We start from the raw sequence: 26,392 nt of genomic DNA on the forward strand, positions 1-26,392 counted from the left end.
ACCCCTTGGCAAAGGAGGCAGTGCAGGAGGCGCTGAAGGCTTCTTCGGGGTATATACCTCGGAATACGCCGTTCCCGGCGAGCCATCATCCTGTCCGGAATGTGGGGAGCCCCCCACAGTCCTGGGCCTGTCTTTTCGACCTCCTGACGCCGAAGATCGGTGCCCAGACGGCGAGCCTGGGTCCCTAGACGTCGAACGGCCCTTCGGCGTCGACCGCCTCTCACTCCTCGACGTCGAACGGTGTCGACGTCTCGACGTCGACCCCGACCAGATGGACGAGCCACGGAATCTCGACGACGGGCGATGGTGCCTCGACGGCGACCTCGACCTCTTCGGACGTCTCGACGTCGACCTGGATCGTCTCGACGTCGACCTCTTGGAACGTTTCGACGTCGATCTCTTTGAACGTCTCGACGTCGACGTCTTCCGCGCCGGAGACTTCTTCCGTCTCGACGGCGGCCTCGACGACGAGGATCCCCTCGAAGACGATGTCCTCGACGGCGAACGGCGGTGTCGCCTCGACGGCGAGCGCCGATGCCGGGTCCTCCGATGTCGACCACTCGACGCCGACGACGACGAGGAGATCGACACCGGCTTCGACGGCGGCCGGAACACGTCCCTCGACGTCGACGGGCGACGTTTTCTCAACCCAGAGCCCTGGGGAGACCGGGAACTGGCCGTGGACCTTCCCCTCGACGTCGTGGTCAGCGCAACTGACCCAGACGGAGATCTTGGGCGCGGGCTGGACTTCCTGCCCCTGGGGAGCCCCCCAGAGGCCTCAGCATGGGCAGAAGAAGCCCCTCCTGACCCACCTCGTGCCTTCAATCTTCTTTCTTCAAGTCCCTGAAGTCTGATTTTACGCCTGTCCTTCAGGGTCCTTCCAGAGAAGCCTCTACAGATCACACACTCCTCAGGGATGTGGGAAGAGGGAAGGCAGAGGATACAGACCTCATGGGGGTCTGACTTGGCCTTCTTCCTGGAGCACTCCGGGCATTTGTCAAATAATGCTGGCATTATGGACAATAAAAGAGTGCAGGAACCCAAGAAGAAAGTCACTAAAGTACTTTAAAAGCACCAAAAATCGAATTTAGTGTAAAAACACCAACAAAACCCTTGAAAAGGGAGAGCTCAATGCTCCAGGGTCCTGCTTGCAGGAGCCGGAAAAAAGAACTGAAACTAAGTTGGACCTGCTATGCATTCTGGGATACTGGGAGAAGGTTCTGGAAGGTTCCTTAAAGGCACAGTATCCTATTTAAGCCACATAATGGCAGCCTATGGGGCTTGTCTGTCCAGGTTCTTCTCTCTATCATTCCTGAGGGATTTTGCTGTTAAGCAAGGGAAATCTGTACAGGCTTTGCTGTTTTGTGGATTTTGTGGTGGAATTTCTAGTTGAAGTACTGGACAGTGTAGCCTTTTTGGCTGCATTATCTGTCTTTAAATTCTCTCTTAAGTGTCTATGCATTTCTGCATTTTTTGACACTGTAAGAGATTATTTTTGATTGCTCCGGGGTCCACGCATATGGGCGGGACTATTCACTAGATTATGACTATACACAGAGATCCCCTACTACAGAACTGTTGTTGCCTCTGCCTCTACCCTTGGCACTGTTTCCTCTGTATCCACCTCTGCCCTGCTTGCTGTAGGAGGATTGCGCACCACTTTTATTGAATGGCGTCTGCTGCGACATGTGCCCTCTGTTAACACCTCGATTGCCTGAGCGACAAAAAGTGTTCCCTCTAAATTGTTGTGATTGGAGAGCTCCCATGGACTTGGCAATCTCGGTATCTTTTTTGATCTTCTCTAGGGTGGTGTCCACCTCTGGGCCAAACAACCTGTCTGGATTAACGGGTTGGTTGAGGATAGTAGTTTGGATCTCTGGCTTGAATCCTGAGATGCGGAGCCATGCCTGACGTCTCAGCATCACACTAGTGTTGATCGCTCTCGCTGCTGTGTCCGCAACATCTAGCGCACACTTTATAGCAGCGTTGGAGATGAGCTTCCCCTCCTGGATAAGCATTTCAGCTCCCTCTTTAAACTGGTCTTTGAGGTGTTGTAACAGCTGCTCTAGGGTGTCGTAGTGTGCCCTATCGTATCTGGCCAACAGAGCTTGCGTGTTTGAGATGCGCAATATGTTGGCCGCCTGAGCTGCTACCCTCTTCCCAGATCCCTCCAGCACTTTTGACTCTTTGTCTGGGGGAGGAGCTTCACCCGTCGTTTGGGAGTTTGCCCTCTTGCGGGCATTAGAGACCACCAAAGAGTCCAAAGGCAACTGGCCCCTTATGTAAGTGGGGTCGCCAGGTGCCGGTCTGTATTTCTTCTCAATGCGTGGGTTTACAACCCAAGATCTTGTGGGTTCCTTGAAAATGTCTGCCGCATGCTTAAGGACCCCTTTCAACATTGGGAGAGTCTTGACAGTTTTTACAGCAGTAGAGAAAGTGTCAAAAAGGAAGTCCACCTCTACGGGGTCAGCATGCATCTCCACCTTATGGTTTGTAGCCGCCCTTTCAATTAAGGCATTAAATGCCGCAGAGTCCTCAGTGGGCGACGGCTTCACGTTATAAACTTGAGGATTCTGGACCGTGTGCTGGTCCCCTTGATCACCAGAGTCCATCCACGAGTCTTGTTGCTCATCAGGCTCCCTATGAGCAGGAAAATTGTACTCCTCATCTTGCTCCCCTCCATCCCCATCAGAGTATGTGGGTGAAGGTGTTACACTCCTCCTATGCTGAGGAAGAATCTGTTCCACCAGAACTGGTGTTTCTGCTGCATGCTTCTTACGTTTCAGAGGAATGGTAAACGACTGCAAGGGTTCTGAAGTAATCTTCCTCTTGTATAGCGTGAGTTTCCCGGTGTCGGCATCGATGCAATGCTCCGACCGTTCTTCAACCAAAGGGTGTCGAAGACCCACAGTCCCAGCCGGGTGAGTGGACGTCGACACAGTGTCCTTGGGCACCGACCGCGGTGCAAAGGCCTTTGGCGCCACCTTAGGCGGCAACGTGTAGAGGAGCGGTGCCGACGTGGTCTTTGGCGTGTCTGCCGGCTTCGGTGCTGAAGGAGTCTTCGGTTCCGACGCCAAAGCCTTGTCTTTAAGGCGCTTGAGGGAGTCCGAGACCTGCTTCGTAAAGGAAGCGGACGGTTTCGTCGTTCCGACCGATGTTCTTGGTCCGCCCCCAGGGGAAGACCCGAGCGTGGATGTTCGAGGCGCAGGAGCACCCTTGACTGGTGCGCCACGATCACGGACCACAGCTGCAGACGTCGATACCGACGGCTTCGGATCGACGGGTTTCTCTTTAGGAGCAACGACTCCAGACTTTGGTTCGGCGCCTTTCACCGACTTCGCGTCAACGGGCCCCTTAGTCTTCGGCGCGACAGATTGTCCCGATGTAGGCTCGACAGCCTTCTTGAACGTTGGCTTGGCTACCTTGGTCGACACCGGCTCGACGGGCTTCTTCGAGCTTGGCTCCTTAACCACCTTCGGCACCTTTGACTGATCACCAGCTGGCATCGGTTTGGAGGCCCCCGAAGACGACGGCGTCGGTACCGGAGCAGACGTCTTCGGTTTCGATGGCGTGTCGGCCATCTTTGTTTTCACCGATACCGAGGGTTTCAGTTTCGGTTTTGATTTTAGTAATGGCGGCTCCGCGGAGGTGTCCGTAGCCGGGCCAGAAGGCGGGGCCGTGGATCGAGGTGCAAGGTCTTGGTTAAGGCCGCGTGGCGATCCCGTGACCTGAGCCATAGTAAGAGTACGAACGGGGCATAGCTCTTCCTCCGAGCTATCTTCCATGGCCCCATATGCTTCGTCGTCGTCCCCTACCTTCTCGACGAGTTCCTCAATGTCTCGACTGTGGATGTCCGCTCCGTCGTCGGACTCGACCTCCACCGGGGTAGGGGAAATCTGCAGGTGACGCACTTGCTCGTCTGCTTCTGGGTCGTCAAAGATGTCCACCGGTGCCGGAGCCGATCGCTGGGCCTCAAGGCGCGCCACGCGCCGAAGCTTGATTGTCTTCTTCGATCGAAATCTTGAACAGGCCATACAGTTGGCCTCGTCGTGGTCCGGCGATAGGCACTTGTTGCACACAGGATGGACGTCAATGTGTGGGTACTTGGATCCACACACGGGACATTTCTTGAATGGACTCCGCTCCATGCCGTCGAAGTCTTGCTGCGTCGACTAGGCCTTGATCACCGAAGAGTCACATGACCCCCCGGATATCCGACTCCACGAGCTGGAAGATAGACGGGACCGAACGCGAACAATACCGACGGTGCAAAGAAGGCCTTTTGGCCTTGAAAAAGTTCTACCACGATTCCGAACAGGAGACGTCGAAATCACATCCGAACGCAATGGCGGAAAAAAACAATCTGGGGATGGAGTCGAGGCCCATGCGCACTGTAGTCCAGGGGAGGAGCCGCCTATCTCGTGATACTTCAAAGACTCTTCCAGGACAACAATGTGCAATCATCCGGACCCAACACTAGGCGGCGATCTATGCTACAGATATGAATTTAGCAGCCCACATGCCTCGAACCTGTCGTTCATTCTGAATCAGCTTTGCAGGGATTAGTATGGAGAAAGATTATTCTCTGTGGAAGCAGCAATGCATAACAGCATTTGATATCTACTGAGTAGAATGGAAGTTCTGTGCCTGAGAACTATTTGCTGCCACGCTGTCCAAATGTCCTGCCCAGTGCCGATAGACCCATGTGTTAGATATATGCTGTATAAGCTAAAATAACACAACATCTACACTTCATTGGTACGGTTGTGGTGCCTTTATATGGTTTAGCAATTTGTTTTTACCATTTCCATGGAACTAGGAATTAGTTCAGTAATGGGAAAGGGGGAGCTCTGTTTTAGTGACTTTTGCTTTGTTGATTAGGCGTTCTGGTGAAAACAAATTTCTAAGGAAAAACTTGCATCCCATGAAAGGCACACATCTTGAGATTCATCGAAAGGTGGCACAACCTCTCTTCTGACCTGATTTGGTTGCTACCAATCATTTCAGAAGAGCAGAAGCACTTGGACCATAGACACTGCTATACACTTGTTGTTTTGTTGGCAACAATTATTTCTCAGAATGAACATGGTATCAGGTTACCTATCCTCATTGATGTAGAACGGTGACTGTACTAAAGGCAAGCACATCAGTGTTATGTTAACGCTTCAAGAAACACTTCCTTATGAATCTCACCTATGATCTTTACTGAAGGTTCCCCAGTAACCACAGTAGCATTGTGTTGTCCTAATATTGGCTTTCATGTCATTTTTGTTTTTACTTTCATAGTGGAGGAGGTTCCTAGTCTACAGGCAGAGCTTTCATATTACTCTTATGAATACGACCCGGATCCTTATGCTTCAGACATAGACGATGTCTTCGAGACTGTGGGAGAACTAACACCAACACTCAGTATGCTAGATGGAGAAAAAAAAACGGAAACAATCAAGACAACAAAATGGTAAATTCCAGTGTGGTAATTAGAGGGTTTATGTTTTATATAGACTGCCATCTCTACCTCTTCACTCTGTCAACTATCTACTGCTTACAAGACATTAAGACTTCTTTCCTTCAGAGTCCACTATGTTGTGTTTACCACAGTACATAACTGAGTGAAGTGCTTAAATAGCTTAAAAGCAAAACCAACTAATTTCCAGCTTTCCTTGAGGAAGGGAATTAATAAATGAAGGAATGTTCTATCTCCCAATCCCTTCCTGCGCTATCTCCGAATATTACTCTTGCATGTGCTGCTGGCCACTGAGGCCTAAATTACAAGAAAGTGGAATTCCAATCCTTACAGAAACCCCTTTTTCTGTAGAAGTCAGGATGATGTGCTGTGAAGTAAAGCTAGACCCTCAAAATGTTCCTAAGGAATACTTTGGCAGGCCAAGCCTGATGAAATTTACCAAGGGAAAAATGCTGAACAAATACCAACCCATGCAGAATTTGGTGAGAAAATAATAATTGTAATTCCTCATTTTGCTGACGAAAACTCAGAATACGAGGTGGTTACTGCTCCCAGTAAATACTGCACTTTGTGATATCAATATTCAACAGGTGCAGTAAATAGATCATCCCAATCCAAGCCACTTGTGATCAGGGCTTAACTGTTAACACATAAGCCTTTTTATACATCCCTTGTTAAGACTAAAGATCATTAATTTTGACTTCTGTTTAAGGCATAGGGATGAACTTGCAAAATATTCCGTTATTTTAACCGCTTAACTGCGGTTGACAAACCATTCACGTGTCAACAGTACCTTCAGAGTGCAGTGAAAGTACATAGTTCATCCACTGCTGTCCTTTTGAAAACCCTAATGATATTTACACAGGAAAGGGTTTTCTTCTTTTTAAAGTTAGGACATGATTCAAGAGCTTCTCTGGCATCCGAGTTTATTATTATTGTTTTGGGATAAGTGTGAAGCGCAGCAGGCTTACGTCTCACTGATTTAATGTGAAACTACTTGGCACCACTAGTCAGCGCCATTAGGTGCCGACTGGTTTCACTTTTGTTGGGGCACAAATCCAAACAGGAGAAAAACCACTGAAAAAGGCACAAAGTCCCCATTCCAGCGGTACCTCTCTGTAATGATCAATGCCAGGGAATCTCCGCAGGAGTGCTATCCCCAAGCAGGAATCCACTCACTAGCATCAGGGATTTTGTTTTGGATGGTTAAGGACCCTGTGGTCATGGGCAAGTGCTCCCCACCGCGTCCCAAAAAAAAGAAAACTTATTCTGCCAGCTTGGAAGTGGATCGAGGGGTTTGCTCCCATTCTTCGCTCAGCAGCCAGAAAGCCCATTTGATACCAGGTTATATTCATTTTTTTTCAAATGAAGGGTTGGGGTGGCCCACTCAAGCACTGGGCCACAGATGCACCCCAAGTTGGGGGAAATACTCTTTCTTCCTCCCTCCTCCCCATGGGCAGAAAGCACTCTAGACACCAGAGATAAAAAATACTCCTGACAACAGTGATATATATATGTATATTTTTTTTTATAAAATAAAATACGGAATGGGGCATCCCACTCAGGCATTGGGGCTTATCCCCATTCTAGACCACCAACAGTCTTTCTAACCCTGCTGGGAGGCAGCCAATGGGGGTATAGCAATAAAGTGCAATACACCAGGAGATATACACATTTGTTTTTAATGAATAACCCAACCCTAAATCTCCAACAGTATTGCTGTCCCCCTTAGGCAAAAGTGGAGCATATATTTTCAATCTGTCCCACAGGAGACTGTGGGGGTTGCAGAAATTCCATTATATGCCAGGGACATGTAAAACCCATTTTTCATTCATTAGATTTTACCATTTGAACTGCATGGTAGGTACACAATGAAAAAACATTTTTAGCAGCAGCACAGTTGCTGGCTGTGTGTTTCGCATATTTATCAATAGAGACAAAACACTATATATACCTGCAACCAAAGTGGCACTTCTTTTGGTTAGCGAAATCAACGCCTTTACAATCAAAGAATCCTTACTCCAGTTCAGGGAAGACATAGTCATACTGCGAACAAATCCAAGTTTTAAACTGAAAAGGCCACCCGACTTCTGTTTGAATGAATCAGTAGTATTGAAAACATACTTTGAGAATCCAAGTAACGCAGCAGAAAGGGCCCTTCATACTTTGGATGGCAAAAGTTGTTGAAAGTCTTAGACTAAAAGAACTAATCTTTCCACCAATTTGATCAGCTTTTAGTGTCTTATGATCACTCACGAAAAGGACAAGTTGCTGAAACAAGGAATAGCTTGCTGGGTGTCTGCAGCCATAGTTTGTGTGTCATAATAAACCAGATTATCCTCTCTAAGGAATTGTCACAGCATATTCTACAAGTAACCATGGCCGAGCATTTTTGGGCAAAGCAAAGAAAAAACGCATAGAACTTTGGAAAATGTGACTGTATTTTCCTTCTGGTGTTAAAGTACTATAAAGCAGGAATCATTTAAACTATGAGACACACATCTATAGAACTAATAATCTGGCTTAATCTCCAGATCCTATATGTGGTTATCTGTTAAATGCATGCAGCTGCAAAAAGTGGCTGGATACATATATTCCAGTATGCAAGCAAGAAGGTTGGAATAAAATCTGTTGCTCTTTTGTTGTAGTGAAAGAGCCCGCACTTTTTTTAAATAAGGGTCTATTTTATGCTGAGTGCAAGGCTCTGGTTTGTAAGTCAAGTGTGGTAAAATTTTGCTTGCTGACATACATCAATAAGCTAGCTAGCCATCTCTGTATAAAAGTCTGTCACAGATCTTAAGTACAGGAGTAAACATCATGGCTTGTTATCTGATATGACTATTGCAGGAAGCTGCCTTTCTATATAATGTAACAAAAGGTGCGATGTACAGAGTCCAGGTATCCCTTATTAGTGTACGAGGGCTTACTTTAACAATCCCAAGGTTCTCTATTTGTGGTAGTGTGGTCGAGCATTCGTAGGCTTTTCAGTGGGGAGTGATAGGTATTTGTTGCACACGAAGAGTCAATAAATGAGACACACACTCAATAAGGTAATCCGACACCAATTTAGAAAAATTACATAGATTTTTCTATTAATTTAGACACGAGGATCTACAAGATTAAGTAAGTACTTTTTGAGTTAGTGATTTTTAGAAAATACAGCAGTCAGATTTGAAGCATGAGCCTCGAACACGGTAATGTTATCCTACGGGAGAAGCATACACTGCAAAGGGGTACTTGCAATTAAGTAAGAGTTGATCTTCTGGACGAATAGGCCACGTTAGAACGCATGTATTGAGAACGCATGCCATTACAATGCAGTCATTACAACGACCGCGTTATTACACCGCATACCAATACAGCGCAAGTCATTACAATGACTTGCTGAAAGGGGAGCGCTGGATGTTGGAATAGGATTAGTTACTTACCTGTAATCCTAGTTCTCTTCCAGGGGTATTCTTATCAAAGTCATATGCACATGAATATTCCCGCCCATGTGCAGGACCCCGGAAACACATACCATACATGTGGAAACCATATATATATATATATATATATATGTATATATATCAACACACACAATGCAGCCTTCCTTAGACATGCTGAACAAACTTGCACGAGAAGTCTTTGCACATGAATACATTCCAATAAAGCAGGGACAAATAAAGCCTTTGAAAACTGCTTTATTATACAGCAGAAAAGGTAATCCTGCAAGGAAAATAAAAACATTGTCAGCACATAAGCTGCATTGCAGAGAAAACATCAGTGTAGAAAGCTGAAACGCTAACCCGAATAAACACTAACAATAAACTGGCACCGTGCCTTTAAGGCAGCCATTACCCCTAGCTTCACATCATGCCTCAGGGGTGACAGTTAGGTCAGTTGTTCTTTGCGGATAACCGCAGACCATTATAGACAATAGATGTATGTATCATGTTCACTTGCCCGGGGAGGTGGGTGGGTTGCTTATGACTTTGATGAGGATACCCCTGGAAGAGAACTAGGATTACAGGTAAGTAACTAATCCTTCTCTTCCAGAGGATCCTCATCAATAGTCATAAGCACATGCATAGAATAGCAAGCCCATCCCCTCATCCTGCGGGCGAGTAAACAGAGTACTATTCAGATATAGAAAAAACCGTTCGGCGTACACAGACTCCGAAAAATTAACACTGGAACAGATTCCTCAAGGAGGCCTGACCCACTTGGGTATCTGCTCTGGAGTCTGAGTCCAGACAGTAATGTCTGGTAAATGTATGGACCGATTTCCAAGTTGTGGCTTTGCAAATCTCGCCCATCGGTACATTGTGTAGGAACGCTACTGTTGCCGCTTTGCCCCTTGTCGAGTGAGCTTTAGGAGAAGCAAATAGAGGTTTGTTTGCCAACTGGTAAAATAACTTTATACAAGATACTATCTATCTTGAGATGGATCTTTTCGAAGCTGGAAAGCTTGTTCTAACCATGCCATAGTTTACAAACAATTGGTTAGACTTTCTCAAGGATTTTGTTGTCGCTTCCAAATAAAATTTGAGAACCCTCTTGAGGTCTAGTGAATGCAAAGACCTTTCCGCTGGTGTGGTCGGATTGGGGAAGAAAGAGGGCAGAGAAATCGTCTGATTAACATGGAACTCCAAAACAACCTTAGGTAGAAAGGAAGGGTGGGTTCGCATAACCACCCTATTATGGTGGAAGACTGTATAAGGTTCTTTGGAAGACAGTGCTTGCATCTCACTTACTCTACTCACAGAAGTGATTGCTACTAGAAAAGCTACCTTCCACGTCAGGTGCTATAATGAAGCTTTATGAATGGGTTCAAATGGAGGACCCATCAACTTTGACAATACAAGGTTCAATTCCCAAGGAGGGGAAGGAGGTCTAACAGGGAGGTAAACCTTTTTTAACCCCTGTAGGAAGTCCTTAACCACCTGTAGCTGAAAAAAGGAAGGTTGGTTAGGCGATTTATGATATGCTGTAATAGCTGCCAAATGTACCTTTATGAAAGTGTACTTTAACCCAGATTTGGCCAAGTAGAGCAAGTGCGGCAAGATGACCTCCTCTTGTCCGTTAATTGGACTATAACCATTACGGACACACCATAAGTAAAACCTTTTCCACTTAAAGTAGTATGAGGTTCTTGTGGAAGGTCTCCGTGACTCCAGTAAAATGTCCATGCAGTCTTGGGGGAGTTTCAGATGTCTGTATTGCAGGACTTCAGAAGCCATGCTGTCAAGCTGAGCGAGAGAAGGCTGGGGTGTAAAATCTTCCCTCCCATCTTGGTGAGAAGGTCCGGCCTGCACGGAAGTCTCCGATGCGGACGAATCCACATTTGCAATAGATTCGGATACCACCATCAAGATGCTGGATCTCAAAAGCTTGGCCACCACCTTCGGAATGAGAGGGAGGGGTGGAAAGGTGTATGCAAGCGTCCCTGAACAATTTATCAAAAGTGCATTCCCCCTCATTCCCGGTCCGTAAAACCTGGATGCGAAGGCGTGGCATTTTTTGTTTTCTTCATCTGTGAAGAGGTCGCTGGAAGGATGACCCCACTGCTGAAAAATGTCTGCCGCCACGTCGTCGTTGAGCACCCAGCCTTCTTGCTCTTGGAAATGACGACTGAGGGGATCTGCTCGTACATTCTGCTCCCACGGCAGATGGACTGCCGGGATCCATAGGTTCCTGGCGAACAACCAGTGCCATATTGCCTGAGATTTGAGACACAGAGGACGAGAGCGTGTTCCACCTTGCTTGTTTAAATAGTACATGGTGGTTGTGTTGTCTGTTTGAACCAGGATTGATTCCGACTGTATGGCAGGCCGAAAAGCCTTAAGGGCTAAGTGAACTGCCTGCAGTTCTAGCATGTTGATGTGATAAGTCTGCTCGTTGGGGTCTATCTGCCCTGTGTTTCCAGATGACCCAGATACGCTCCCCAGCCCTGAAGTGAGGCATCCGTGATCAAGGATTGTTCTGGCAGAAGTTGGTGAAAGGGCACTCCCACCAGGAGATTCTGAGGACGCATCCACCAGAGGACGGACTTCTTTGCAGCAGGAGACAGTAGAATCTAGTTGTTCCATCAACCCGAGGATTGATTCTATTCGTTGTCTTGGTCTTGCTGTAATTGCCTCATCCTCAACCTGGCGTTGGGTATGAGTAAGATGCAGGAGGCCATTGAGCCCAGCAGAGAAGCCACTTGTCTCACTGATGGCTGAGGAGTTTGAAGGATGATGCTGCCTTTGACCCTCATTGATGATAGTCTTTCCGCCGAAGGAAACACTTTTCCTAGAACGGAGTTGATATGGGCCCCCAGATAGTGTAGTGACTGAGTCGGCTGAATGACTGATTTGTCCAGATTGACATGCAGGCCCAGACGTTAAAGGAGGTTCATACAGATGCAAAGGCGATCCTGTACCCTTAGCCAGTGGTCTAGGTATGGATAAGCATGTAGGCCTTGACGATGTAAAGCGGCTGCTACCACTGCCATGCATTTTGTGAATACCCTTGGGGCTGATTTTAGACTGAAGGGTAAGACTTTGAATTAATAATGTCTTGTTCCTACTGTGAAACGTAGAAATTTGCGATGACTTGCTGTGATCGGAATGTGAAAATATGCATCTTGAAGGTCCACCCAACACATCCAGTCGCCTTTTTTCAAGTGTGGAAAAATTTGATGAAGAGACAGCATCCGAAATGTTTCTTTTTTTGATGTATTTGTTGAGAACACGTAGGTCTAATATGGGTCTGAACTTGTTCGGTTGGTCTTTTTTCTGGTCGAGGAAGTATCTCAAATAGATTCCCTTCCCTCTTTGTGCTGAAGGAACCTCTTCTATCGCCTGTTTCTCGAGAAGGGTCAGCACTTCCTGACGCAGGAGGTCCAGATGATGTTGTCGGGAATTTACTGGAGGGGAGTCTCTTAAGGATGCACAAAAATGCAGTGCGTACCCATTGTCTAGTATATTTAGCACCCATTGATCTTTGGTTATGTTGCGCCACTCTTGAACGTAGTTTGTAATACTTCCTCCCACTGGAGTGCACAACGGTGCTAGAGGAAGCGGTGACTCATTGTTTTCCTGTAGTCTTTGCTGTGATTGCAGCTGGTGTCCTCTTCCTCTGGAGGAGTGTCGGCCCTGGTATTGGGATTTACCCTGCTTGTGTTGTGACCATTGAGAGGTTTGAACCCTCTGTTGGTTACCTTTCTTATTGTAGGGCCTGTAACGCTTCCTGAACTTCTTTCTTTTCTCTAGGCCCACCGCCTTCAAGGTGTCCAAATCGGCCTTCATTCTCGCCATCTCTTCTTTTTTTTTTTTGCAGAGTTTTATATAGCGCGAACTAGAACCGAACCGAATCAGTTATCAGAGCGCTTTACATAGCACCAGTTACGTTACATGAGGACACACTTTCATCTGTGTGGGCCCCAAACAGAGAAGTTCCAGAAAAAGGGAGGTTCAGTATGTGCTGCTGCACATCAGACTTCCATGCAGTAAGACGTAGCCAGGAGGAACCAAATGCACATATGCTGTGCGCATATGAATGAGCTGCCAGGGATACGCCATCTGCTGCCGTGCTTATCACTTAGTTGGACACCACTTCTTGCACCAAGCGCTGCAATGGAGATCTATGCAATGGGCTGGAGTATTCTGCAGCTCGTTGAGTATGACCTGCAGATGCTGACCGCCAATGATGCAGAGGTTGCAGCCATCTGGGAGAAAGGTGTAGAGAAGGAGATCTTTGTTTTCTGAGGGAAATTCTTGGTGGTGAAGCTGCAGGCTCCTGAGAATGGATAGAAGCACTGCGAGATGACGCAATTGTCTGAGGGGAGCTTTAAATGGAATGCGAAGAGGCCCCATGGGTTCTTGAGCGCGACCTCCGTCGCGATGAACGATGAGACGTCGCTGGCGAATGCCTTGACGTTGATCTACTCTGGGTCACCATAATGGGAGATACTCTAGATCTTGAACGCCTCCTCGACTTCGATCTTTCGACGTTGAGTGGAGTGACGCTGAATGCCTGGAGCCCATAGACCTTGCTCTTGAAGGGTGAGCGTGCCTGTGTTCTCCCCGATCCGATGAACGGTTCAAAGGAGAAATCCTCCTCGACGACGTTCTCTCGACATCGACTTTCTTGGTCTCGACGTCGGATGTGACACCGGTGAGGGTCTAGACCTGGACGTCGAACGTCTCTTCGACGACGACGGAGGTGACGATATCTGTCTCGAAGTCGAATACCGCCTGGTTGACGTCGACGGAGAGGTATGCTTCGACGCCGATCGCTGATGACCCTGCGACGGCAGAGCTTGACTCGACGTCGACATTCGCCTGGTTGACGTCGACAGTCGCCTGGTTGACATTGGCGGAGATCTGCGATTCGACGTCGATCGCTGGTGACCTTGAGACGACGGAGCATATCTCGACGTCGAACGCCATCTCGCCGGTGACGACGGGCGAGCCTGCCTCAATGGAGATCGATGCCTCGACGCTGATCGTCGCCTGGTTGACGGCGGAGGTGACGTACCTGTGATCCTCGACGACGACCGGTTTTCTCTCGACAGTAAGCCCGCCGTCAATGGTCTTCTCGTCAACGTTTTTGACGCTGAAGAAGGGATTCGAGGTGCCGAGCCCGACGCCGATGGAAAGCACACTGGAATCTTACTTGTAGATGCTCTCTCCTTCTTCTTCTTCAACGGTGACCTGCCTCTGGAGGAAGATCTTCTCATCTCAGCCAGTCCATAGAGGCGAATCCTCTCTCTGTCCTTTTGGACAGTAGCTGGCAGTGCTGGCAGGTTTGTGGATCATGATCAGAAGGCAGGCATAAAATACAGACAGAATGGGAGTCTGTTTAAGCCTTCTTTTCGCCACAGGAAGGGAAAGGATCAAAAAGGGAAGGCATTTCTGAATGAAAAACAATGCCCAAATCCCTTAAAAACAGTTTACAAACACTTCAACACTCAAAAGATGTCTCCAAAACTAGAAGTATTTTCTGACAAAAATCAAAAAAGGGTAGAGCTGAAGTAGAGCTGAAGTAACCAGGGTCCTGTCAGAAGGAGCCGGAAAGAACAACTGACCTAACTGTCACCCCGGAGGCATGATGGGAAGCTAGGGGTCATGGCTGCCTTAAAGGTACAGTGCCAGTTTACTGTTAGTGTTTATGTGGGTTAGTGTTAGATTTGGGGGTCTCTAGTTGGCACAGGTAGGTACTTGTGACAAATAGGGACCCTCTCCTCTAGTCAGGATAAGGGGATTACACTCCTACAATAACCCCTGCTCACCCTCTAGGTAGCGTGGCACAAGCAATCAAAGCTTATTTCAGAGGCGTTGTAAGTTAAGCAATTGTGACCACATACAGTAACCCAGTGACAACACTACAAATGGACACCACAGAGGTTTCATATAAAAAATAAGTAGACTTTATATAGAGTTACCACAAGACCATAAACGACAAAAATACACACTGTGATTACTTTAAGATGATAGATTTAAGCTTAGTTCAGTTCAGTTCTTAGATGCGACACTCTGCGTCAATGTAACTTAAGTTGCGTTGCGCTTCCAGGACAAGCAATGTTGCAGCGATGGGATATGCGGCAAAGTTCAGATACAAAGAAATAAAGACGTGAAGATCTTCCAGATGTGGCACGCTTCTCGGGGATGCGAGAAGTCCTCGGTTCGATGCGTGGACTGCAGCAGCGACACCCTTACGATGCGACAGCAACAGCTCCAGCGGCGACGCTCTTCTCCACGATGTGGGAAGCTTTCGCTCAATGCGACAACTACAGTGGCAACATCCAAGATGCGACGGCAGCAGTTCCGACTGTGGCGCGCTTCTCAGAGATGCGAGGTCCTCTTGGTCGATGCGGTGCAGTGCGACAACTACAGCGGCAACACCCTCCTTCGGAGTTGCGACGGCAGCAGCAGCGACTGCGACACGCTTCCTCTTCGTTGCGGCACGCTTCTCTCCGATGCGGTTCAGTCTGACAGTTCCAGCAGCGACACCCTCCTTCGGAGTTGCGACAGCAGGCACAGCGACGGCGACACACTTCTTCTCGTTGAGTCGCGCTTCCAGCTCCTTGCGACACGCTGTTCCTCAGAAGGCCCAAACAGCAGCAGGTCCTTCCAAAAGAACTCTGGGGAGCTGGGGGTGAAGTCTGTTGTCCCTGAGACTTCAGCAGGAGGCAAGCACTTTTCCAAGCCCTTGGAGATCCTTCACAAGTTGAAAGCAAAGTACACAAAGTTCCTTTCTCCTTCCTTTGGCAGTTGGGCAACCACTGCAGGCCAATCCCCCAAGCAGCACTTCAGCTTGGGAATAGCCATAGTCTCTCCTCAGTTTCTTCAGGTTCCTCTCCTCAGTAAAGGTTTCTTCTTGTAGTCCAAAGTGATCTAATTTCATGGGATCAGGATCCCAATATTTATACCCCAAAATCCTTTGTTTTCTGAGGGGATAGGGGCCTTTGCCCAGTCCAAACCAGTTCTGAAGCACTCTGTTTATCAGACTTCACCTTTCCTTTCACAGTGCAGGGCAGGCACATCAGATGCCCCACAGGAGGTGGAGCCAGCATTGTGGAAGGCAAGTACAGTCCTGGAGCACTTTGTTTACATGACTCCTTCTCTTCTTTCGGTGTGCAGGGCAGAGACATCAGCCGCTCCCTAGGGGGTGCAGCCAGCATTGTGGAAGGCAGGCACAGCCCTATTCAAGGTTCAGGTGCAACTCCTCCCTCCCATCTAGATGCAGATCTCTCTATTCACCACTGGGTGACTCAGCCTGTCTCCTGGAATTCCCCAGCCTTGTCACTCACAAAACCAGACATAGAAATACACAACCTAGCAGAGGCAGGTTTGAATGGTTAGACAAGCAAATACCTACTTTCTAAAAGTAGTATTTGCAAACACAGAATATTAAAATAAATTTTACTAAAATATGTATTTTATTATTCTAAGTTCAGGCATACTAAACTTGAATTTCTACCATGTTCTCTGAGACAGTTAGGATTATAAAATGTTTCTGGCCTACGGAAAACAGGTAGCCTTGCAATAGTGAAAAACAAAAATGGCTGTAATTCACTATTAGGACATGCCACACACATCAGGGCTTGTCCTACCTTGTACTTACAATGCACCCTGCCCTTGGGCCTACCATAGGGGTGACTGATATGAAGAAAAGGGATGGTGTAGGGATTGGGAAGTTGGTAACTCCTGGGAGTTCTCTTCACTAAGGTGGATCAGCTCTGGCGTGTTCTGTATCAGGGCGGTGTTCCACCGTAAAGTCCATACCCTGTAGGAAAAAAGACCACCTCAGCAGCTTTGGATTCTCACCCCTCATCTGCATAAACCATCTGAGGGGCCTGTGGTGTGTCTGAACCCAGAGATGAGTCCCAAACAGGTATGGTCTTAGCTTCTTCAGTGTCCAGACCACAGCAAATACCTCACGCTCAATAGCACTCCACCTCTGTTCCCGTGGAAGTAACCTTCTACTGATAAAGGCCACAGGTTGATCTAGGCCCTCCTCATTCATCTGTGACAGAACAGCCCCCACACCATGCTCTGAAGTGTCTGTTTGAACGATAAACTCTCTTGAGAAGTTGGGTGCCAGGAGCACGGCCGCCGTGCACATGGCAGCTTTCAGGGCCTCAAAAGCTTTCTGACAGGTGTTAGTCCAGATCACCTTCTTGAGCTGCTTCCTGGAAGTCAGCTCTGTCAAGGGTGCAACAATGTTGCCATACCCCTTGACAAACCTCCTGTAGTACCCTGTGAGACCTAAGAAGGCCCTCACCTCTGTCTGGGTTTTGGGTGGCTCCCAAGCCAGGATGGTTTCAATCTTGGGTTGTAGGGGCGCCACCTGGCCGCTCCCAACTTGGTGTCCCAAGTACACCACGGAACCCTGCCCGATCTGGCACTTACTCGCCTTGATTGTGAGGCCTGCCATCCGCAGCGCCATCAACACTTCCCAGAGGTGGCACAGATGTTCCTCCCAACTGGCACTGAACACTGCGATGTCATCCAGGTAGGCGGCACTGAATTCCTCCAGTCCAACCAACACCTGGTTGACCAACCTCTGAAAGGTGACAGGGGCATTCTTCGTCCAAAAGGGCATAACACGGAGCTGGAAATGCCCATCTGGTTTGGAGAATGCTGACCTCTCCTTAGCCCCATCAGTCAAGGCGATCTGCCAGTACCCAGACGTTAAGTCAAACGTGCTGAGGTACCGTGCAGCCCCTAGCCGATCTATGAGCTCATCAGCTCTTGGGATGGGGTGCGCGTCAGTCTTCGTGACTGAATTGAGCCCTCTGTAGTCCACACAGAACCGGAGTTCGGCTATGGCACCCGGCGCTGCAGCCTTCGGGACCAAGACCACTGGGCTGGCCCAAGGACTGCTAGATGACTCAATCACCCCAAGTGCAAGCATCTTTGAGACCTCCGCTTTAATGCAAGCCCTTACCCTGTCAAGTTACCCTGTAGGACTTGTGCTTCACAGGCAAGCTGTCTCCTGTGTCCACATCATGGACGCACCAATCTGTGACACCAGGAACCAGGGAGAACCAATCAGAAAACTGTCCCAGCAACTGGCTGCAGTCATTCTGTTGCTCATGGGTCAGGGTGGAAGAGAGGTTAACACCATCCACTGACCCATCTTGCTCTGAGGCTGACAGGAGGTCAGGAAGAGGCTCAGTCTCCTCCTCTATCCCAGCATCTGTTGCCAAGAGGATGGCCACTTCAGACCTCTCTAAGTGGGGCTTAAGGCGGTTGACATGTAGGACCCTCAAGGAGTTCCTAGGAGACCGCAAGTCCACCAAGTATGTAACTTGACTCTTGCGCTCCACAACCTCAAATGGTTCGGTCCATTTATCTTGGAGCCCGCAGGGCTCCACTGGGGCCATGACCCACTTTTTCTGGCCAGGTTGAAGCTCTACCAGAGTGGCATTCTGGTCATACCAGCGCTTCATCTCCTCCTGGCTGACTTCCAGAATCGCCTCAGCGAGTTGCTTGAAACGCCTAGTCTGGTTCCTGAAGGCCATCATGTAGCTATATACATCCTGGGGATGTTTCCTGGGAGATTGCCTTCTTTAACCAAACTCAGAGGTCCTCTGACCTGGTGTCCATAGAGAAGCTCAAAGGGACTGAACCCTAGAGATTTCTGTGGCACCTCACAGTATGCAAACAACAGGCATGGTAAGAGGACGTCCCACTTACTCCTCATAGGTTCCTCAAGACCCATTATCATGCCCTTTAGGGTTCGGTTGAACCTTTCAACCAACCCATTTCCTTGGGGGTGGTAAGGAGTGGTGAACTTGTAGGTTACACCACACTCCTGCCACAGGGACGTCATATACTTGGAAATGAAGTTGGTCCCCCGGTCAGACACTACCTCACGAGGGAATCCTAGTCGTGAGAAAATTCCCATCAGTGCTCGTCCCACCACGGGGCCGTCACTGTCCTCAGAGGTATGGCTTCCGGGTACCGGGTGGCATGGTCCAACAAGACCAGAATGAACCTGTTGCCCATGGCTGTCTTGGGGTCCACTGGCCCCACAATGTCAATCCCCACCCGCTCAAAGGGGGTACTGACCACAGTGAATGGCTGGAGAGGAGCCTTGTGCTTCCTCCCGCTCTTTCCACTTGCCTGGCAAGTCTGACAAGTTCTACAATGAGTAACTGAACACTTGCGCAATTGGGGCCAATGAAAGTGGGTGACAAGCCTTTCAAAGGTCTTGTCCTGCCCCAAATGTCCTGCTAACGGCACATCATGAGCCAGCCCCAGTAGGAAGGCTCCGAACTTCTGGGGTACCACTAGAACACGGGCTGACCCAGGTTCAGCAACCTTAGGCTCACTCTACAGGAAACCATTCTCCCAGTAAATCGAGTGTGACCCTGACTGATCACCTGCTGCCTGGCTTGCAGCCTGTTGCCGCAAGCCCACAAGGGAAGGGCACTCTCTCTGTTCCTTGCAAAATTCCTCCCTGGAGGGGCATCCTTCTTGCTGCCAATGGGTCAGCTCAGGCAGGTCCCCCAGTTCAGTTACTTGCTCCCCGGTGGGCTCCAGGGCATCCCCCTCAGGGTCTACCTCCTCCTAGGCCGTGGGAACTTCGGAGGCCGGTTTCCCGCGCCCCCTGCCACTTCTCTCTTCGGCAGGCTCCTGGGCCTCCCTCTCAGGCTCCAGGTCCTCTTGAGAACCCCTTATTATTATTATTATTATTATTGTGCCTTTTATAAAGCGCGCAGCTACCACAACGGGGTGTCCCGGCGCTGATTGAATTAGAAAGATGGTCTCTCAAGGTGAGAATTACAGGCGAAACAGGAATGTTTTCAAGGATCGGTGGAATTCGAGTTCTGAGTTACTCCTGCGTAGATCCAAAGGCAGTTTGTTCCATCTTTGGGCAGCGCATAACTCAAAGCTTTTGCCTCCAGCCCGGGCTTTTTTAAATCTTGGAGTAACCAATAGAAGTTTAGCGTTTGATCGAAGGGCTCTCGAATTACTGTACGGCCGGAGGGTAGCCCGTAAATGGGCGGACCCATTGCCTTTGGTAGTTCGGTAAGCCAATGTCATGGCTTTAAACTCTATGCGTTTACTCATGGGGAGCCAATGCAGTTCCCATAGGTTACGTGAGATATGCTGCCTGCGGGAGAGGCCACCAATCAGCCGCGCGGCAGCGTTTTGTACAATCTGGAGTTTATGACAAAGGCCTTTGGTTAGTCCTAGATACAGCCCGTTTGCATAGTCCAAGTGAGAGATTATTAACGCATGGACTATTGTTTTCCTATTGGCACAAGGCAGATAATTGATTAGTTTTTTCAGGATTTTAATCTTCGAAAAACAGGCAGCTGAGACTGTATGAACCTGACACCCAAAGGATAGTTTGTTGTTCCATCGGACTCCTAAGTTTCTGACTGAATCCTTCGGAGTAGGGGCTTGGCTAAGATCTTCCGGCCACCACAGGTTCGAATTTAAAGGAGATGGCTGATTGAAGAAGAGCACTTCTGTTTTACTTGCATTCAATCTCAGAAAGTTAAGGTCCATCCATTTGGCGATGTCTCTTAAGCAGGTTTTGAGGGGGTCAAAAGCACTAAAAGAAGGTTCCTCAAACGTGAAAAGCAACTGAATATCATCAGCATAGGACGTTGTTTTGATTCCTGTGCGAGAAATCAGTTCCGCCAATGGCGTAAATTATATATTAAAAAGAAGAGGGCTGAGTGACAAGCCCTGAGGGACACCCCATTTCAGTGGCCTGGCTGTTGAAGTGACGGGAGGGGTGTGGACCTGCTGTTTACGATTGGATAGAAACGAGCCGATCCATTCAAGGACCTTGCCCTGAATTCCCATGGCCTTCAGTCTTTCCAGCAGTATAGGATGAGAGACGGTGTCGAATGCTGCTGATAAATCCAGCAGCACCAATACCGCTCTTGAGCCTCGATCCAGAGTCCAGCTTACAGAATCAGCCATCTCAATAAGGGCTGACTCTACTGGCTGACATTGACCGGGTGGTCACACACGCCCAGTCAGGCAGTCCAACCATCTTCAAGTGAGTTGTTTTCTCCACTTTTTCCCAAGGGGAGCTCTCCAAATCATTTCCCAACAAACAGTCAACAGGCATGGCGGGCCTCACAGCTACCTGAAGAGTACCCCCTCCACTCAAAGGGAACATGAGCCATAGGATAATGACTCTCTGTGTTGTCGGCGTTAACAACTCGGCAAAATGCATGAGGGACAATCTGTTTTTAAGACACCAGGTGACACCTGACAGCAGTCACACTGGTTCCTGTATCTCTAAGAGTTTCCACCTTTTGGCAATTGACGGTCACTCGCTGCCCATATTTCTTAGTGTTCCTGGGCAGCTGAGCCTCTGAGAGCATCTCACTGTCTCCTAAAGAGACTAAGGTCATCTGTGCGGGACCCCATCCACCTTGGACATCAATCTCCTCTCCCAAGGCTACACTAGCCATCTGCCGGGGCGGAGCACCAGTGGGTGCTTGATTACCAAACCGGCGGCACCTGGTATCATTCGCCTTATGATCCAGGTCACCACACTTGTAACATTTCAGGGGCCCCTGGGGAACAGGAATACCTGTCGGGCCCCTTGCTTTCTCTCAGGGGGAGGCTGGGAACCTTTCACCGGGTTCCCTTGGGGACTACTTTGGGGCCCTTTGCGGAACTCCTTCTGTTTACCCTTGTCCCCCCCACTCTTCTGCTGGGGACCCTGCCCACCTTTGGCTGAGTCGCCCATGTGACCCTTGTGGACCCGGGTGCTCACCCAGTGGTCCGCCTCCTCAGCAAGCTTCCTAGGGTTAGTCAGCTTGCTATCTATCAGATGCTGGCACAGCTTTGGAAAACAATTATCAAACAAGTGCTCCCATGCAATCAAATCAGAGACCTTGAAAACCATTAACCATGCTGCCCTTTACCCAACCATCCAATGCTCTGCAAAAGAAAGTGACATATTCAACTCAAGTAGTGTTTTCTAGCTTTTTGCATTTCCTGAACCTCTGCCTATAGAACTCAGGTGTCAAACCATATCTAGACATCAATGCTTCTTTTATGTGGATGTATGAATCGTGGACTTCAGAAGGCAAGTCTAACAATGTGTCCCGCCCCTCACTAAGGAACCTTCTCCACAACCCCGCTCCCCAATCTCTCTCAAGGACCCGGTGGGAAGACATGCCTACCTCATAGGCTCTGAACCACTGACCAATATCATCATTTTTGTAAAACTCTTTCACCACATCCTTGGGAATATACACTCTACTTTCTATATGTACTGACGGTATGCTGCTTCCAGAGGGAGTAACTTCTAAACTTTTGGTTTTAAACTCCACCTCCGTCAAAACTTTTTCATGCTCAAACTGCATTTTCTTTTCCTCAATATCTAACCTATTTTCTAATTCCAGCTGCCTATTCACCTTGAACTTGGTCATCTCCATTTCATGCCTTCTTGATCTCTCTCTGTCCTCCAACTCCTCTGGAGACAGACTCTTGTTAGAAGCACTGCTACATGCGGGGGAAGGTACTTTCCTTCCTCCAGAGCCCAATGGCTCTTCCTGTTGCACAATTGCCAGGACATCCCCCTCAATCACAGGAGTTTTCCTTGCTTCTACCCAGGCCCTCAGCGCCTTGTAGAACTCTTCCTTCACTCTGAACCCAGAGGTGGAAACATTTAACTTTTTGCAAAAGAACTTCTGCTGAGCAACTTTGTAGCTTTCCAATTTCTCTTCTTCCCATTCAAGATCAGCAGAGACTATGGATTCCGCTCTCTCTACTACGACTGAATCAGGTATCGTTCAAAAGTAGAACAAAAATCCAAACAGGAATCTACCAAAAAGTATGCGGTATCATTATGGGCTGCACTCACTAAGTAGTGTTCACCAGTCACTGTACATGAGTCACAAATGCAAATCCAGAATCCTCACCGCTGACTGCCAATGTTAGATTTGGGGGTCTCTAGTGGGCGCAGGTAGGTACTTGTGACAAATAGGGACCCTCTCATCTAGTCAGGATAAGGGGATTACACTCCTAAAATAACCCCTGCTCACCCTCTAGGTAGTGTGGCGCGAGCAATCAAGGCTTATTTCAGAGGCGTTGTAAGTTAAGCAGTTGTGACCACATACAGTAACCCAGTGACAACACTACAAATGGACACCACACAGGTTTCATATAAAAAATAAGTAGATTTTATACAGAGTTACCACAAGACCATAAACGACAAAAATGCACACTATGATTACTCTAAGATGGTAGATTTAAGCTTAGTTCAGTTCTTAGATGCGACACTCTGCGTCAATGTACCTTAAGTTGCGTTGTGCTTCCACAACAAGCAATGTCACAGCGATGGGAAATGCGGCAAAGTTCAGATACAAAGAAATAAAGACTTGAAGATCTTCCAGATGCGGCACGCTTCCCGGGGATGTGCGAAGTCCTTGGTTCGATGCGTGGATTGCAGCGGCGACACGCTTACGATGCGACGGCAACAGCTCCAGCGGCGACGCTCTTCTCCACGATGCGTGAAGCTTCCTCTCAATGCGACAACTACAGCGGCGACATCCAAGATGCGACGGTAGCAGCTCCGAAGGTGGCGCGCTACTCGGGGATGCGAGGTGTTCTTGGTCGATGTGGTGCAATGCAAAAGTTCCAGTGGCGACACCCTCCTTCGGAGTAGCGACGGCAGGCACAGCGACGGCGACACGATCCGACCCCGTTGCGAGATTCTTCTCCGGATGCGGTGCAGTGCGACAAATACAGCGGCAACACCCTCCTTCGGAATTGTGACGGCAGGCACAGCGACAGCGACACACTTCTTCTCGTTAAGTCGCGCTTCCAGCTCCTTCCGACATGCAGTTCCTGAGAAGGCCCAAAACAGCAGCAGGCACTTCCAAAAGAACTCTAGGGAGCTGGGGGTGAAATCTGTTGCCCCTGAGACTTCAGCAGGAGGCAAGCTCTTTTCCAAGCCCTTGGAGATCCTTCACAAGTTGAAAGCAAAGTACACAAAGTTCCTTTCTCCTTCCTTTGGCAGTAAGGCAACCACTGCAGGCCAGTCCCCCAAGCAGCACTTCAGCTTGGGAATAGTCATAGTCTCTCCTCAGTTTCTTCAGGTTCCTCTCCTCAGTAAAGGTTTCTTCTTGTAGTCCAAAGTGATCTAAGTTCATGGGATCAGGGTCCCAATATTTATACCCCAAAATCCTTTGTTGTCTGAGGGGAGAGGGGCCTTTGCCCAGTCCAAACCAGTTCTGAAGCACTCTGTTTATCAGACTTCACCTTTCCTTTCACAGTGCAGGGCGGGCACATCAGATGCCCCACAGGAGGTGGAGCCAGTATTGTGGAAGGCAAGTACAGTCCTGGAGCACTTTGTTTACAGGACTCCTTCTCTTCTTTCAGTGTGCAGGGCAGAGACATCAGCCGCTCCCCAGGGGGTGCAGCCAGCATTTTGGAAGGCAGGCACAGCCCTATTCAAGGTTTAGGTGCAACGCCTCCCTCCCATCTAGATGCAGATCTCGCTATTTACCACTGGGTGACTCAGCCTGTCTCCTGTAATTCCCCAGCCTTGTCACTCACAAAACCAGACATAGGAATACACAACCTAGCAGAGGCAGGTTTGAATGGTTAGACAAGCAAATACCTACTTTCTAAAAGTGGTATTTGCAAACACAGAATATTAAAATAAACTTTACTAAAAGATGTATTTTATTATTCTGGGTCCAGGCATACTAAACTTGAATTTCTACCATGTTCTCTGAGACAGTTAGGATTATAAAATGTAATAACTCTAACAGCCCATTCTGGCCTATGGAGAACAGGTAGCCTGCAATAGTGAAAAACGAAAATGGCTGTAGAACAAGTTACTTACCTTCGGTAACAAAATATCTGTAAGAAACAGTAGTTAGTCTTAGATTCCTTACCTTAGAATATCCCCAGGCGTCAGACTGGATTCGGAAATTTTTGAGTAGCAGTACCCTTGCGCGTCGGTAGGCGTCGTCTGCGGCTCCGCGTCCGTCGTCAGCGTCGTGGGCGCCGTGATGACGTTGTCGGAGTACTGAGACGCCGCCTCCGCGTGCCGACGTCAGTTCTTAGACACAGCTTTTCCACGCCAGAAACGCAGAGCCATGTTAAAAACCAACACTGGTGCAATTAAAACTAGGGCCCTCAAAGGGGATGACCTTAACCCTAGATATCAGTTAGCAGAACGGGGAGGATGGGTGGGGCGGTAAGGAATCTAATACTAACTACTGTTTCTTACAGATATATCGTTACCAAAGGTAAGTAACTTGTTCATCTGAAAGAAACAGGTTAGTATTAGATTCCTTACCTTAGAATAGATACCCCAGCAATACCAACCCCGGAGGTGGGTCTGCGAACCAACAATCACACCAGAAAGTCCTGGAAGACGGAACGGCCAAAGAAGCCATCCCTCCGGACTTGGCTGTCCAGGCAGTAGTGTCTTGCAAACGTGTGCAGGGATGCCCACGTAGCTGCCTGACAGATGTCCTGCAAGGGGACTCCCTGGCCCAGGGCAGTGCTAGCCGCCGTGGCCCGAGTGGAATGAGCCCTCAGCCCAACAGGAAGCTCCTTCTTCGCCAAGGAGTAACATGCCTTGATAAACAAGACTGCAAAAAACACAGTTGATGGACAGAATGTAGAACAATGTCATACATTCACCCCAGTACAAGGATCTGGGCCTAAATCCATCGGTTTTTTTGCACTCCACACCACCCTGGGTTAGACACTGGCTATATGCAAATCAGCTCTGACCCTGTGCCTCATGGGAACAGTCCAGTCCGAACTACCAAGCCATGTCTTTCCCAGACCGGAATCAAGCATCCAAGGACCGGTTTCTGGCTATCAGCCTTCATCAGCCTGGATAGCTTGACTCCAGTGGTGTGGAGAGCCTGGGACCCACGTCTGAGCATACCCAGCCCACTCGGGGTGAAAATTGCAAAAAACACAGTTGATGGACAGAATGTAGAACAATGTCATACATTCACCCCAGTACAAGGATCTGGGCCTAAATCCATCGGTTTTTTTGCACTCCACACCACCCTGGGTTAGACACTGGCTATATGCAAATCAGCTCTGACCCTGTGCCTCATGGGAACAGTCCAGTCCGAACTACCAAGCCATGTCTTTCCCAGACCGGAATCAAGCATCCAAGGACCGGTTTCTGGCTATCAGCCTTCATCAGCCTGGATAGCTTGACTCCAGTGGTGTGGAGAGCCTGGGACTCACGTCTGAGCATACCCAGCCCACTCGGGGTGAAAATTGCAAAAAACACAGTTGATGGACAGAATGTAGAACAATGTCATACATTCACCCCAGTACAAGGATCTGGGCCTAAATCCATCGCTTTTTTTGCACTCCACACCACCCTGAGTTAGACACTGGCTATATGCAAATCAGCTCTGACCCTGTGCCTCATGGGAACAGTCCAGTCCGAACTACCAAGCCATGTCTTTCCCAGACCGGAATC

At 48.7% G+C, this 26,392-nt stretch overlaps 1 protein-coding gene across 2 annotated transcripts in view; it reads left to right on the forward strand.

Moving 5' to 3' along the window:
• The window catches only part of CPAMD8 (C3 and PZP like alpha-2-macroglobulin domain containing 8), a 1,183,022-nt gene that overhangs the window by 1,056,286 nt on the left and 100,344 nt on the right, over window positions 1–26,392 (forward strand). The window contains exon 42 of one of the 2 annotated variants that reach the window (XM_078671323.1): window positions 5,287–5,462. In XM_078671323.1, the coding sequence (XP_078527449.1) occupies window positions 5,287–5,462 (176 nt within the window). Of the gene's footprint in view, window positions 1–5,286; window positions 5,463–26,392 lie in introns of those variants that run through there. The other variant, XM_078671324.1, reaches the window with a different exon arrangement.

This window comes from Lissotriton helveticus, chromosome 12 (assembly GCF_964261635.1).
Source record: "Lissotriton helveticus chromosome 12, aLisHel1.1, whole genome shotgun sequence".
Lineage (NCBI taxonomy): Eukaryota > Metazoa > Chordata > Amphibia > Caudata > Salamandridae > Lissotriton > Lissotriton helveticus.